At 42.3% G+C, this 13,314-nt stretch overlaps 1 protein-coding gene across 1 annotated transcript in view; it reads left to right on the top strand.

Annotated features, from left to right (window-relative positions):
• MACO1 (macoilin 1) overlaps positions 1-10,264 on the top strand; it is a 59,399-nt gene extending 49,135 nt beyond the window's left edge. The window contains exons 9-11 of the mRNA XM_041765051.1: positions 545-665; positions 4,118-4,292; positions 9,783-10,264. Coding sequence (XP_041620985.1) covers positions 545-665; positions 4,118-4,292; positions 9,783-9,985 — 499 coding nt within the window. The 3' untranslated portion in view covers positions 9,986-10,264. The remainder of the gene's footprint in view (positions 1-544; positions 666-4,117; positions 4,293-9,782) is intronic.
• Positions 10,265-13,314: the final 3,050 nt, after the last annotated feature.

The following is a 13,314-nucleotide window of genomic DNA, read 5'->3' as shown; positions in this document are numbered from 1 at the left end:
AGCAACAATGCTGTGGCAACTTCACAACTCAAGAAAGGTCAACTTTCCAAGGCATAGACCCTCAAAAGTGAAAAATTTTTTTAGCTCACTGCCCCCTGCTGGAGATAGCATACGTCTGGTTTTCTCTTGCTTGGCTCACAGGCGCTGTCTTAGGTCATATGGCCTGGTGGGGAGCTTGCTGCATTGGGAGGTTAGAAAACTTCAGTTCTTATCCCTGGAGTTCTGTGACCTACCAGCTAGGTGAGGTTGGACTGGTATTATATCTCTGTAGTCTCAGTTTTCTTATCTGGAAAATGGAACAGTATATCCTACCCTTACAAAGAAGGCAGATGGGTAAAATACCTCACTTGGTGTCTGGTTCATATTAGATACTCAATTAATTATTTTAGATCATGTCAAAATTATCAAAGAACAGAAAATGAGTAGACTTAGCCAAAATCTAGAACTTGAGAGACTCTGGAGTATAAAAGAAATATCAATCTTGCAGCTAAGTAAACCTCTAGTCTTTTAAATCCCTTTCTTTCCTTCTCTTCTTTTTCAAAAGGGGGGAGTGCACCGAAACCTTACGGAATCGGATCAGAGAATTAGAAGCAGAGGGCAAGAAGCTCACGATGGACATGAAGGTGAAAGAGGACCAGATCAGAGAACTAGAACTGAAAGTTCAGGTATGAGGAGCACAAAAGACTTTCTCATACTTGGGTTCTTCTTCTGTGTTAGCTGTGTGCTCTGTGTTGCAGTGTAGAGATGGTGCCTCTTGATAGTAGGCCAAATCCCATTGTATCTGAAAATCTCTGTATGACAAAAGGAAGCTCTATCCTTGTGCAGTTCATTCAAGTCACATCAATTAGCTGGATTCTAATACAACCAAAAATGTTGACAATCTTTTGACACAGTTTATACCAAAATTTGACCTACTGTAGATTCATTTCACTTTTTTCAGGTTATAGGTTAGATCTGTGTGTTTTGGAGCTTATGCACCTCTTCTTAGCCCTAACCCTCTGTCCACCACCAGGGAATTGACCATTCTGAATGCTCTCAGCCTTGTAGATTGCAATTCTGAGCAGTGCATGATGGGGAAAGCTGCCAGTACTGTGGACACAAGTTTTCTGGGCAATGTGTACCTTAGCCAAGTATTTGGCACTGGTTCTCCAAAGGGACATTTAAAAGTAATGTCACATACTGTAAAGTTACAGTAATTTAAATCACGTGGAACTGGTAGGAAATTATGGACGAGTCAGTGGAGTAGAATAGATGACCTAGAGACAGAGCCTAAAGCATGCAATAAAGGTGGCAGCACAAATGGATGGGAACAGTGAGGACTGTTCAGAGAAAGGCTTCCAAACAGATAACTAGAAAAAAAATTAGAAACTCATCTCATACCATACAAAAAGAAATTTCAGATGGAGCTGACTACAGGGAAAAAAAAAAAAGAAGCATTTTGTTTTAAACTAGAATTTGATCTTAAAACCAGGAAAGATTTTCCAAACAAAAATAATGGAAGAAATCACAAAGCAAAACAAACAAAAAAAAAAAAAGAAAAAATCAGCACAGATATTGGAACACATATAAGGAATTAATACTCTTGATATATAAGTAATTCATAAAATTTGTTAAGTAAAGCTCAAATATTTGGAAAAATAGGCAAAGCATACGAACAAATAGTTCATAGAAGAAAAACAAGTGGCTTATAAGAATATAAAAATATATCCTCATCAATCACCAAAGACCTATAAATTTAGTTATTACTTAACTACTGTGAAATTTCTATTTCTCTTTTTTAATTGGAGTATATTTGGCACACGATGTTACATTAGTTGCAAACGTATGGCATAATAATCCCACAACTCTGTATGTCATGCTGTGCTCAGTGCAGGTTGTAGCTACTAGCTACCATCTGTCACCATACAACACTATGATGTTGTTATAGTACCATTGACTCCATTCCCTGTTCTGTACCTTTTATCCCCATGACTTATTTATTCTGTAAGTGGAAGCCTGTACCTCCCATTCCCCCTCACCATTTTGCCCACCCCACCAGTTCTTTGTATCTGTGGGTCTGTTTCTGCTTTTGTTTGTTTGTTCATTTGTTTTAGTTTTTTAGATTCCTTATATCAGTGGAATCATATATTTGTTTTTCTGTCATATTTCACTTAGCATAGTTTCTTCTAAGTCCATCCATGTTGTCACAAATGGCAAGATTTTATTATTTTTTACAGTTGAGTAATATTCTGTGTGTGTGCACATGTGTCTGTGTGTACACACACACACACACACACACACACATCTTTATCCATTCATCTTTCAGCGTACACTTAGGCTACTTTCATATCTTGGTTATTGTAAATAAGGCTACAATGTTTATTGGAGGGGTGAATATCACTTTTGGAATTATTGTTTTTGTTTTCCTTGGGTAGATACCCAGTAGTGGGATTACTGGATCATACGGTGTTTTTACTTTTAATTTTTTGAGGAACCTCCATACTGTTTTCCACAGCAGCTGCCCTGCAGTAGTTTATGTTCCCACCAGGACTCCCTTTTTCCACATCCTTGCCAATGCTTGTTATTTCTTATCTTTTTAATAATAGCCATTCTAACAGGTGTGAGATGATTTTGTGGTTTTAATTGCATTTTTCTGATGATTAGTATTGTTTTCACGTATTGGCCATCTGGATGTCTTCTTTGGGAAAATATGTATTCAGATCCTCTACCCATTTTTAATCTGATTATTTGGGGTGTTGGTGTTGAGTTGTATAAGCTCTCTATATATTTTGGATATTAATCCCTTACAGAATATATCTTTTGCAGCTATCTTTTTCCATTCAGTAGGTTGCCTTCTCATTTTGCAAAAGTTTTTTATTTTAGTATAGTTCCAGTAACTTATTTTTGCTTTTGTTCCCCTTATCTCTTGTGAAATTAGCAAAGAATGTTTAAATAATAATATCAGCCTGGGTGAGGATGAATGAAATAGGCCTCATAATTGCTGGTGGAGATATAACTTTCTGGAAAAGTTCATATACTTTTTAAGTATTTCCTTCCTGTTTTAAGACTCTTACTAAATATAAATATTTAAAAATCTCATCAATGATTGATATATGAAGATGTTCATCATATGGTGTGTAAATGAAAAAGAAAGCAATCTTAACAAAGGGAGATTGTTTGGTTAATTATGATGCATATAAGTAGGAATATTATACAGCCATTAAAAATCATATTTCCAGAGAACAGTTGAGATTATATAAGTTTTTTAAAAACTGTATTCAAAAATACACATAGTATGACTTCATTCATGCTAAAAGATACACATATACTTATAAAATACTAAAGAAAAATACATGAAGTCTTTCACAGTGTCAGGATTTTGAATGATTTTCATTTTCTTCTTTGAACTTTAGTAAATTTCTAAATTCTCTGTAATATGTTTGGATTTCTCTCAAAATGAAAAAACTAAAATATTTGTGTGTATATATATACATATATGCACATACACATATCTGTGTATATAGAAAAACTAAAATATTTGTGTGTGTATATATACATATATGCACATACATATATCTGTGTATATATGTATCATATATATATATATATATATATATATAGGTTTTTTAGATGTTTTAAGATGGGTTTATTCTGCAGTATTTACTGTCAAAATAATGAACACTTTTATAATCCTTAGTGCAGGTGGAGAGTAGAGTTTTGGCAAATTTTTAAAATTTATTTATTTATTTATTTATTTATTTATTTATTTTGAGTTTTGGCAAATTTATTGCAGCATTACAACATTTGCAACTGGGACCAAGGAAAAAGTTCTTTGTGATTCTGAATTGGGCTTGTAAGAAAGTGTTTCATCTGGAGACAGAATCCACTATTCCTAGATACAGCCTAACACAGTCAAATTTATCTATATCTATTAAAATATTTTTATATGTTATATCTCATATAAATACATTTTGTACTCCCTTTAAGTGGTGAGGACTTAACCCATTAAACACCAGGATTCTGTATTCTAGGGGCCAGGTCAGTAATAGTGGGATTTTATTTGTGATTTCAGGCTAATTTGTAGACATCGATGCCAAAACTATCTTGTAACATCTTGCTGCTTTGATGATGTTGATAGGAGCTTCGGAAGTATAAGGAAAACGAGAAGGACACTGAGGTGTTAATGTCAGCCCTCTCGGCCATGCAAGATAAAACACAGCACCTGGAGAACAGTCTGAGTGCAGAGACAAGAATCAAGCTGGACCTGTTCTCTGCACTGGGGGACGCAAAGCGACAGCTCGAGATTGCCCAAGGTAGGAGAGCAGCGGGCCCCATATGCGGTGGTGTGGCTGAGAATGCACAGGGATGCAAAGAGCAGAGCTCCCTTAGAGCTCAGAACCAAAAGCATTCAGTTTTCTTTTTAAGTGATTTGATTAAGTGCCCAACATGGACATCTAGGAGTCCTCACATGAATTCATCCTGCAAACATATTTTGAGGTGAGAATACGTCTAGTGCAAGGCACCCAGAGAAGAGTATGAAGTTTCTGTGCTTGAGGAGCTCACGGTACTGTTGAAAAAATAGGGAGCTGCAGAGCCACCAAAGGGTGCCGGTGGGGCAGTATATACAAGGTTGTGGGAACAGAGGGGAGAAGCAGAGACTAAGCCAGTCTGAGAGGTAAGGAGGGCTGTTTCCCAGGGGAGCTGATGTCTGAGCTGGGTTTTGAATGATGAGCAGGGGTTAGCCTAGTGAAGAAGCAGTGTAGGGGGCAAGGGGCAGAGAGGCATCTAAACAGAAGAAATCTCTTGGGTGAGGCAGGGAAGCTAGGAGGGCCTGATGTGTTCCAAGCTGCAGCTGGCTCTGCATGGTTCCAAATGAGGGAGTGGTAGGAGCAGCCTCTGGATAGCCCGTTGTTCACTCAGTAGGTATTTCCTGAGGCCTGTGTGCCAGGCACTGCGAGACTCCCTGAGGGGATAGGCAGTCACGAACAAGCATAGAGCGGAGCAGGTACTGATGGGTGCAGGGATGAAAATGAAGCAGTGTCGGGCAGGATGTGAGTGGGGCCTATGGGGCCACTGGTTCTAAATGATGGTCGTGAGAGGAAGTTCCTTTGAATAGGTAGCATTTGAGCAGAGGCTGAAAGTAAGAGAGTTAGTGAGCCCTGTCAGTCTTCAGGGCGAAGAAGCATGTGTGGCAGCCAGTAGGGCTGCAGCCTGAGGGATAGGAAGAGTTGTTGGAGTCGACAAGTCAAGACTGGCAGGAGCCACTTTCTGCCAGACTTTGTAGCCCATGGAAAGAACTTTGGACTTTACTCAGAGTGACACAGAAAGCTTTGGCAGGTTCTGAACAGAGGCATGACATAGCCTGATGAAAAGCAATTTGAATTTTGTCCAAGACATTGTTTAGCCAGCAATAGATTACTGAAAAAAAAATTCAAACACTTGGACATAGTAGTTGAAAAATATTTCAACAGGTACTTAAAGAGTATTCAAAGCATTGTATTAGAAGCTAAAGGGGAAACAAAGATGAACAAGATGCAGTTTAATGGGGGAAGTAACTAGGGCAGTGGTGCTCAAACTTTTTGGTCTTAGGGACTCCTTTACACTCTTAAAATTATCAAGTACCCCAAGGAGATTTTTTTCAAGTGGGTTATATCTATCAATATTTATCTATTAGAAATTAAAACTTATTTTCAAAGGATTTTATTTATTTATTTGAGAGAGAGAGAATACAAGCAGGGGAGGGGCAGAGAGAGAAGCAGGCTCCCTGCCAAACAGAAGCCTGACTTGGGGCTCAATTCCAGGATCCTGAAATCATCACCCGAGCCAAAGGCAGACTCAACTGACTAAGCTACCCAGGTGCCTCAGAAATTAAAACTTTAAAACATGTATTAATTTATTTTTAAAATAACATAATAAACATAATTTGTTAACATATTTTTATGAAAAATAACTATATTTTCCAACCCCCAAAAAAATTGAATGAGAAAAATGGCATTGTTTTACAATTAGCAGATATCTTTAATTTTTGGCTTAATAGAAGATACTTCAGTTCTCATCTCTGTTTCTACAGAGATGTCTGTCTTGTCTGTCTGTCTTGTAATTTTTACTTGCAAGTTGTTTTTGGAAGGTACACCTGGGAGGGAATGTGTGTGAAGAAGGCAAATGATATATGTTAGTATTATGACAAAGATAGTATGGACCCTGTGGACCCTGTGAGAATTATTGCACTTGGGCAAGCCACCAGAAGAGCCTGCTGCCATTACGTAGAAAGGCCAGAGCAGACATCAAGGATGGCTTCATGAGGAAGGGGTTGTTGAGTGGGCTTTGAAGGATGAATTCTGAGAACAGAAAATGGCAGGGGAAAACATTGTTACCTGAGGGAAGTGTGTAAGCAAAGGAAAGAAGTGCTGGGAATGTCCAGGTGAGCAGGGCAGGGGCCTCCAGCTGGAGGGTCTGGGAGGTTAGGAGGACAGTTGAGTGAGAATATGTTCCTAGATTCTTTAGGAGGAAGAGGTGACGTGTTCTGGCCATCATTTTGGAATAGCAATGTGAAGGATGGATTTGAAAGGTGAGATTGCATGGAGGTAGAGGGGCCTGTTAGGAAGCTGTCATGGTTTTTTGTCTGAGAGATGATGAGAGTGGGGGAAGGAGAATAGTACAGGCAGGGAGTGAAGGAAAGTGGAAGCACTGGAGGGATGTGGATGGATAAAGTTGCCGGAAGCAAGGAAGAAGAGCAGACCAGATTCAAAGGAGAAGAAAGAATGAGTTTGGTTGGAGATGTTCTTTATTTTTTTTTTTTAAGACTTTTACATTTATTTATTCATGAGAGATGCAGAGAGGGAGAAGCAGGCTCCCTGTGAGTTGCCCAGTGCAGGACTTGATCCTGGGACCCCGGAATCACTGTGCCAAAGGCAGACGCTCAACTGCTGAGCCACCCTTGGTTGGAGGCACCCTTGGTTGGAGATGTTCTAATTTGGAGTTGCTTCCTGATACCCAGGTGAAAGACGGTTATCAGTCAGTGGGAATTTGGGGTCTAAACCCAGAGAAAGGACCAAAACTCCAGGAGGGGGAGGAGTATAGAAGTTGTGAGAGGTTAATGGAGCTGTAGGAGTGGCTTGGGATGGTCCAGGTGGTAGCGCAAGAAGAGAAGTGGGTTGAGAGTCATGCTTATTAATCTGTGAACTCAGGGGAAAGCATTTAAAAAGAAGGTTCCTGGGGAGACACCTGGGTGGCTCAGTGGTTGGGTGTCTGCCTTCAGCTCAGGGCATGATCTCGGAGTCCCAGTATCGAGTCCCTCATCGGGTTCCTTGCGTGGAGCCTCTCCCTCTGCCTATGTCTCTGTCTCCCTCCCTCTCTCTCTCTCTCTCTCTCTCTCTCTCTCTCTGTCTTTCTGTGTGACTCTCATGAATAAAAGAATTTAAAAATCTTAAAAAAAAAAAAAAAAAAAAAAAAGAAGAAGGTTCCTGGGAATTCTGCTTTAAAGCTGAACTTCTAACCATACACTGGGTTTTTTTGTTTTTTGTTTTCTCCTCCTGGCTCAGCTTGCTGAGAAGTGGCCACCCCTTCCTGATTCATTTCATTGACTTGGATTTGTACACTTGGTGGAGATACCCCTGGAGCAAAGGAGCACCTGGTCTTAGAATAGCCAAGGGGAGTTTGGCTCCCCAGCACAGACTACTTCCTTGTCAACCCAGGAATTTCTGTAAAGTGACAAAAAAAAAAAAGCAAAGAACAGTGCCTTTTCCAAAGCTCTGGGAATGTTTGCATATTGCTGATTTAAAGAAAAAAATCAAACTTAAATTTGCATGAATAAAAAAGATACAGTGGCTCATATATCAGATGCTGTTAGGTATTTTATTCATCTGAGGCTTATTTTGTTCAAAGGGAAGGAGAATATGTGATGCTTACTTGAAGCCAAGGGGACATGAAGGAAGTCGGAGGGAGCAGTTCCTTTCTACACTGCCTTCCCCACTACTTCCTCCACTGTCAAGTTTGGAATATTCTAATAAGGATCAGCTTTGTAATTCAAATCAAACCCCTTTTTGCTTTTCTGCTTCCTACTTTCTATATCATTTGATTCGTCCCACTTCCAAAATGGCTTTCATCTCTACTACATCCTTCTTAAAAATATGCCACTGTGCTCTCTTACATTTCAAATACATTACCATCTTCTGTAGGACTCAAAATGAGTGCAGCTTAAATGCAACCTCTTTTTTTTTTTAAGCATTTAAATTTCTGAGGGGCTCCTCTTAAGTGTTCTTCCCCTAGTAGACCAGGCAGCTTCAAAGCATAATGGAAATTACATGGGCATTGGAACACTGGTGCTGGGTTTAAATCTTACTCTACCTCTTGATAAGTGAATGACATAACTTGCAGAGCCTCAGCTTTCTGAAGGGCTGGGCACTGGGGATATAGCAATGAATAAAGATGTAAACAGTTTCTGCCCTCATGGAGCTCACAGGCCACTGGAGAGATGATGGACACAAACCATCGCCCAGATGAACAGTTACAAGAGCTGGATAAATGCCATACATAGGAGTGCATACTCGAGTCAGACTGCATAGAGCTGGATTTTAGCTCTGTCATTTGATGTCTCTTTGCCTCAGTTTCCTCATCTATAAAATGCAGGAGGAGGAGGAGGAGGAGAATTCCCACATCATAGGGTCATTGTGATAAATAAGTCAATGTAAGCACTTGGAATAGTACCTGGCATGAGTGTATTAACTACTATAATTAGTAACCTTCTTAGAAGAAAGTGACAAAAAGGCAAGTATGGAGTGTGTTGAGAATCTAGGAATTGGGGGGCAGGGTTGGGTCTGATGTAGGGGGTGCGGGCCAGGGAAAGCTTTGTGAGGAAGTGGGGACCTCAAGACTGAACAGAGAAGGGCACCTGGGTGGCTCAGTAGTTGAGTGTCTGTCTGCCTTTGGCTCAGGTCATGATCCCAGGGTCCCAGGATCAAGTCCCACATCGGGCTCCCTGCAGCGAGCCTGCTTCTCCCTCTGCCTGTGTCCCTGCCTCTCTGTGTCTCTCATGAATAAATAAATAAAATCTTAAAAAAAAAAAAAGTGAACAGGGAGCAGGAGAAGCACAGCAAGGGAAGTGGCCTGAGGCAGGCAAGAGTTGGTTGGATCTAGAAACTGAGTTTAGCAAGGGAGGCTGTGCTGTAATGTGGAAGTGTCCAGCCATAGGCAAGGCGGGCCCTCTGGCTGAGGGGCATGATGCCAAGACCCCCAGTGCGGCCACTGCAGAGCTTCGTGCATCTCCTGTCAGAGAACCTGGAGGTAGAGGGTGCTGTGCCTGCTTCACAGTTGTCCTCTGTTCCTGGGGCTAACACTCAGGTGTCCAGCCTCCCAGAAAAATATTCCAACTCAAGAGGTGCAGCCTTAGTACAAAATCAGCAGCCTCTCGGGCTGCTGTGGGCCACTGCTGTACACACAGCGTGGCTCCTGCAGGTGACCCCTTTGCCTGTCATACCCTCATAAACAGAATCCCTTTTCCAAAACCTGTAAAAGCATGGCCTACAGGCCACATGCAGCCCGCCACCCGTTCTTTTACCACCCATGGCCTAAGAATGGTTTATTATAGTTTTCCACATTAAAAACAAAAAACAACGGAGACAGCCTGTGGCTCACAGTGCCTTACATATTTACTGTCTGGCCCTCGACAGGAAAAGCTCCTACCCTGACAGTCCAACAAAGCCAGAGCCCCACACACTGGGGATCGGCTCTCCACAAGGGCGTTGGGGTGTTGTGTTAGGGGAGCCCTCCCCGCTCACTAACGGCAGGTCTTTTTGATCTTCCAGGACAAATTCTTCAGAAAGACCAGGAGATCAAGGACCTTAAACAGAAGATAGCCGAAGTCATGGCCGTCATGCCCAGCATAACGTACAGTGCTGCCGCCAGCCCCCTGAGCCCCGTTTCCCCCCACTACTCTTCCAAATTCGTGGAGACCAGCCCCTCTGGACTCGACCCCAATGCCTCTGTTTACCAGCCCCTGAAGAAGTGAAGGCCAGCTGCGGGTTTTGTCCAACCATTGGGGTTAACCAGAAGGCATCACCAAGGAGCATCTCTGGCAGTCACGATAAAAAAAAAAAAAAAAGTTTCTATTGTATTTTGTGGGACTGTACATGTTGTCGTTTTTAAAACGGGGGTGGGTGGGTGGGAGATAACATCCAAGTCTGATTAGAACTGCCCATCAGTTTTTCTTGTAAATTTTTAGAAGACCTCACAGACTTTGCAGTTTATTTTTCTCGGCCAATACATTAAAACCACTCTTGGATTTCAAGTAGCCAATTTTGCCTTTTATGTATTCTTAACAGTTTCCTCTTGAAGGAAAAAAAAAGGCAGGGTTTTTGCTTCTCGATTCTTTCTGTTTTGTCCTTAAATAAGCAAGCAAAACCTGCACATCAGATTCACATGGGATGATAATGAAAACGACTCATTTCTAGAGTGGAAGGGTTAATAACCTCACACAGCTTTGATTTTAGAGCTGCTTCACAGAACATGATTCTTGATATTACAGAAAACAAAAGTTGATTACCCCTCCAAGGACCAAACAAATTCCGGGAGTGTCATTTAAGCCAAGGGGAGCCAGGTGATGAGACTAGCTATGAGAGCGTCTCCGGGGTGGTGTTTGAAACGTTCCTATTCCCCTCGGGTGTTCAGTCCCAGAAAATTGCTTAGCAGTGCCTTGGGAAAAGACATTTCAAGAGGAAACTTGATGATTTGAAACTATTTTCCCCCTTTCCCGTCATCTGTTTCCTGTGTCGAGCTCACTGCGGATCCTGCTGTCCAGCCGGTGGGGTAGCTGGGCTCTGCGTGACCACCATGGCTCCAGCCCCTGGGTCCTTTCAGAGAAAGCGCCACGGTGTTCTGGACTCTTCTCGAGGCAAGCACCATGGGGCAGGGGATGCTGGGCGGCTTGTGTGCCAGAGACTGCCATGACAGCTAATGGAAGCTGCCGTTCTAGGTTTGGGTTTTATGTTTTAAAAAATTCCATTTCATTTAACTGTGCTTTCCTCTCTTCATCATCTTATGTTTGATGATTTCAAAGAAACTTGACTATTCCTCAGCTCTTGTGCCAAGGAGGGTTGTTTTTTTTTTTTTTTTTAAGAGTTTTAAACTCAAAACTGCACAAAGATTTCAGTTTCAAGTGTATATTAGACACTTGTAGAAAAGTGTTTGCACTGGCAACTTTTGGAAGTGTTTAAGAATCAGGGTGGGGGCGGGGGGGTCTGGGAGAGGGTGGGGCAAAGCAAAATTGTATTGGGAAACTAGGAAAATTAAGAAACCAAATAGATTGGTTTTGCTTCTTTGCCATGGATTCTAGAAGGACATGGTTCCTCTCAAATTTCTTGTTAATTGGCATGTGTGTCATATTTAAAGCAGATTAAGTAGGACAAGCAAGTCAGCAAAATAGAAGTATTAAAAAGAATCATCCTTTTAATCACAGATCTTATTTTGGGGAAAAAAAAAGACAAAACTTCTAGCTTTAGCCAGGTGTGCATGTTGCTGCCATTTTGCATTTTTGAATCATCTTGTGTAATTGTCACCATGGAAGTGTTACTCAGAATTGTCGTAGGTTTTTTTTCATCTTTGTGCAAAAACATGGAAAATTGTCCCTGACTTTGTGTTGAGGTTTGCCCCATTTTGCTGCCCTTTGGGACACTATTTTCGTTAAACACGTGGTCTTGGCTGCATTCTTTTTTTTTTTTTTCCTGTGGGGTTCAAAAGAATAAACATTTTCTTACAGATAAAACTAGTTTTCTGCCTTTTTAAACTTTGCAGGAGGGACAACAAGGTAGATTGTTCTGGAAGGGCCCTCCATGGTTGCTCTTGCTGTCTCCTTACCTCGGCGCCTTGTCAGGGGGCAGTGCCCCATGCTGGGGGCAGAAACAGGATGTGGTATGAATCCACACAGGGTCTCAAGCTGGTTTTAGTTCTAGTCCAACTTACTACACGAAGTATGCATTCTCGTTCTCTCTCCCTCCTTCCTCCCTCCCCCCTTCCCTCCCTCCATCTTTCTCTCCCCACCCCACCCCCCACTTTCTTTCTCCCTCACCTCTAGTTAGAACCAAGGCAGAGTTGTTTTCTGAAACCCTCCTCTCCTGAAAAAGCAAGTTAGGGGTGGGGTTGGAAGGTAGTTGGCAAGAAAATCTTTTGAGAGCAAATTTCCTTCCCATTTTCTGGAATCTTTTGGGGCCACTTTGTGAACAGTAGCCTGTTGGATTCCCTATCTGCTCTAGATCCTGAACTGATCTCCAAGATAGCCACTTCTAAGTCCTCCTGTGTTTCTAGAAGCTTCATCCGTTTTCATCTTGAGATGCCAGATGCTTTTCTTGGTCCCTGCTTCCCTCTCTTGGCCATTGTTACAATTGATCTTGGCTCTGGTTTTGGAAAATTCTCCTCTTGGCACCTCACCGTCTGTCCCTGTTGCCGGATAGCCTTCCTGAGCCTCAGCCACTCAGGCTCTCGCAGACACACCACACTTGATGCCATGAGCAGAGCACATACACCACCACCCCCTTGGCTTTTGCCTTCGCCTTCCCTGGAGGAACGTGTCCGCCTGAAGCATTCTCACTGGCATGTTCTCATCCCCCAGGAAAATCTCCAGTTGTTGTGTTCGTTGCTTTAGACCCATGACGAAGGGGTTCCACTTCTCAGTACACCATAATTTATTACATCCCAGAAAGCCGTGTTTGCTATTCTGGATGTTAAATATTTACAGAAGGAGTGGGCTGGGTATATTTTCACTGGCTGAATAATCTCTCTTTATTGACATCCCTCAACTTGACAAGGAAATAGCTGTTGTGTGTCGTTCTCTATGATAATCTTTCCAGGAGATCCTACAAAGTGAGAATGAACAATTCCTCATGGCTCCAGACAGGAATGGTCCTGTCTCCTACCATCACAGCTCACTGAGCTCTGTTCATGGGGCAATGCAAGCCACCAGGAGAGCTGAACCTTCTCCCGGTTGCTATCAGATTGCTTCTTCCAAAAGTCACATCCCACTAGAGGGAGCTGAAGAGGTAAGCCGGGGCCCACCCAGGATCCAGTTTCAGTGAAGCCCATCTAGTAAAGCATTGCCAGGCAGGCCGGCTGTGGCATCTAGCCCTGGTTGGGTTTAAGGACCGCCCACTAAGTGCCTGGTCTTCTGTTTCCTCAATGCCTTTACTGCTGAGCTGGCTTCCTCGTGGCCTGTGGCACTTGCCCAAGGGTCCTCCTCTCTGCTGGCTCTGGTCTGCTCCTGGCCATGCAAAGCCTGGTGGCTTAGGCAAACCCTCTACATGGGATGGGAATCTGCTCCCAGCTTTGGAGCCACCAGCACTGTGACTT

Source organism: Vulpes lagopus, chromosome 8 (assembly GCF_018345385.1).
Source record: "Vulpes lagopus strain Blue_001 chromosome 8, ASM1834538v1, whole genome shotgun sequence".
NCBI classification, from domain to species: domain Eukaryota; kingdom Metazoa; phylum Chordata; class Mammalia; order Carnivora; family Canidae; genus Vulpes; species Vulpes lagopus.
The sequence above is the reverse complement of the archived record's forward strand: the minus strand, read 5'-3'. Positions and strand labels throughout refer to the sequence as shown.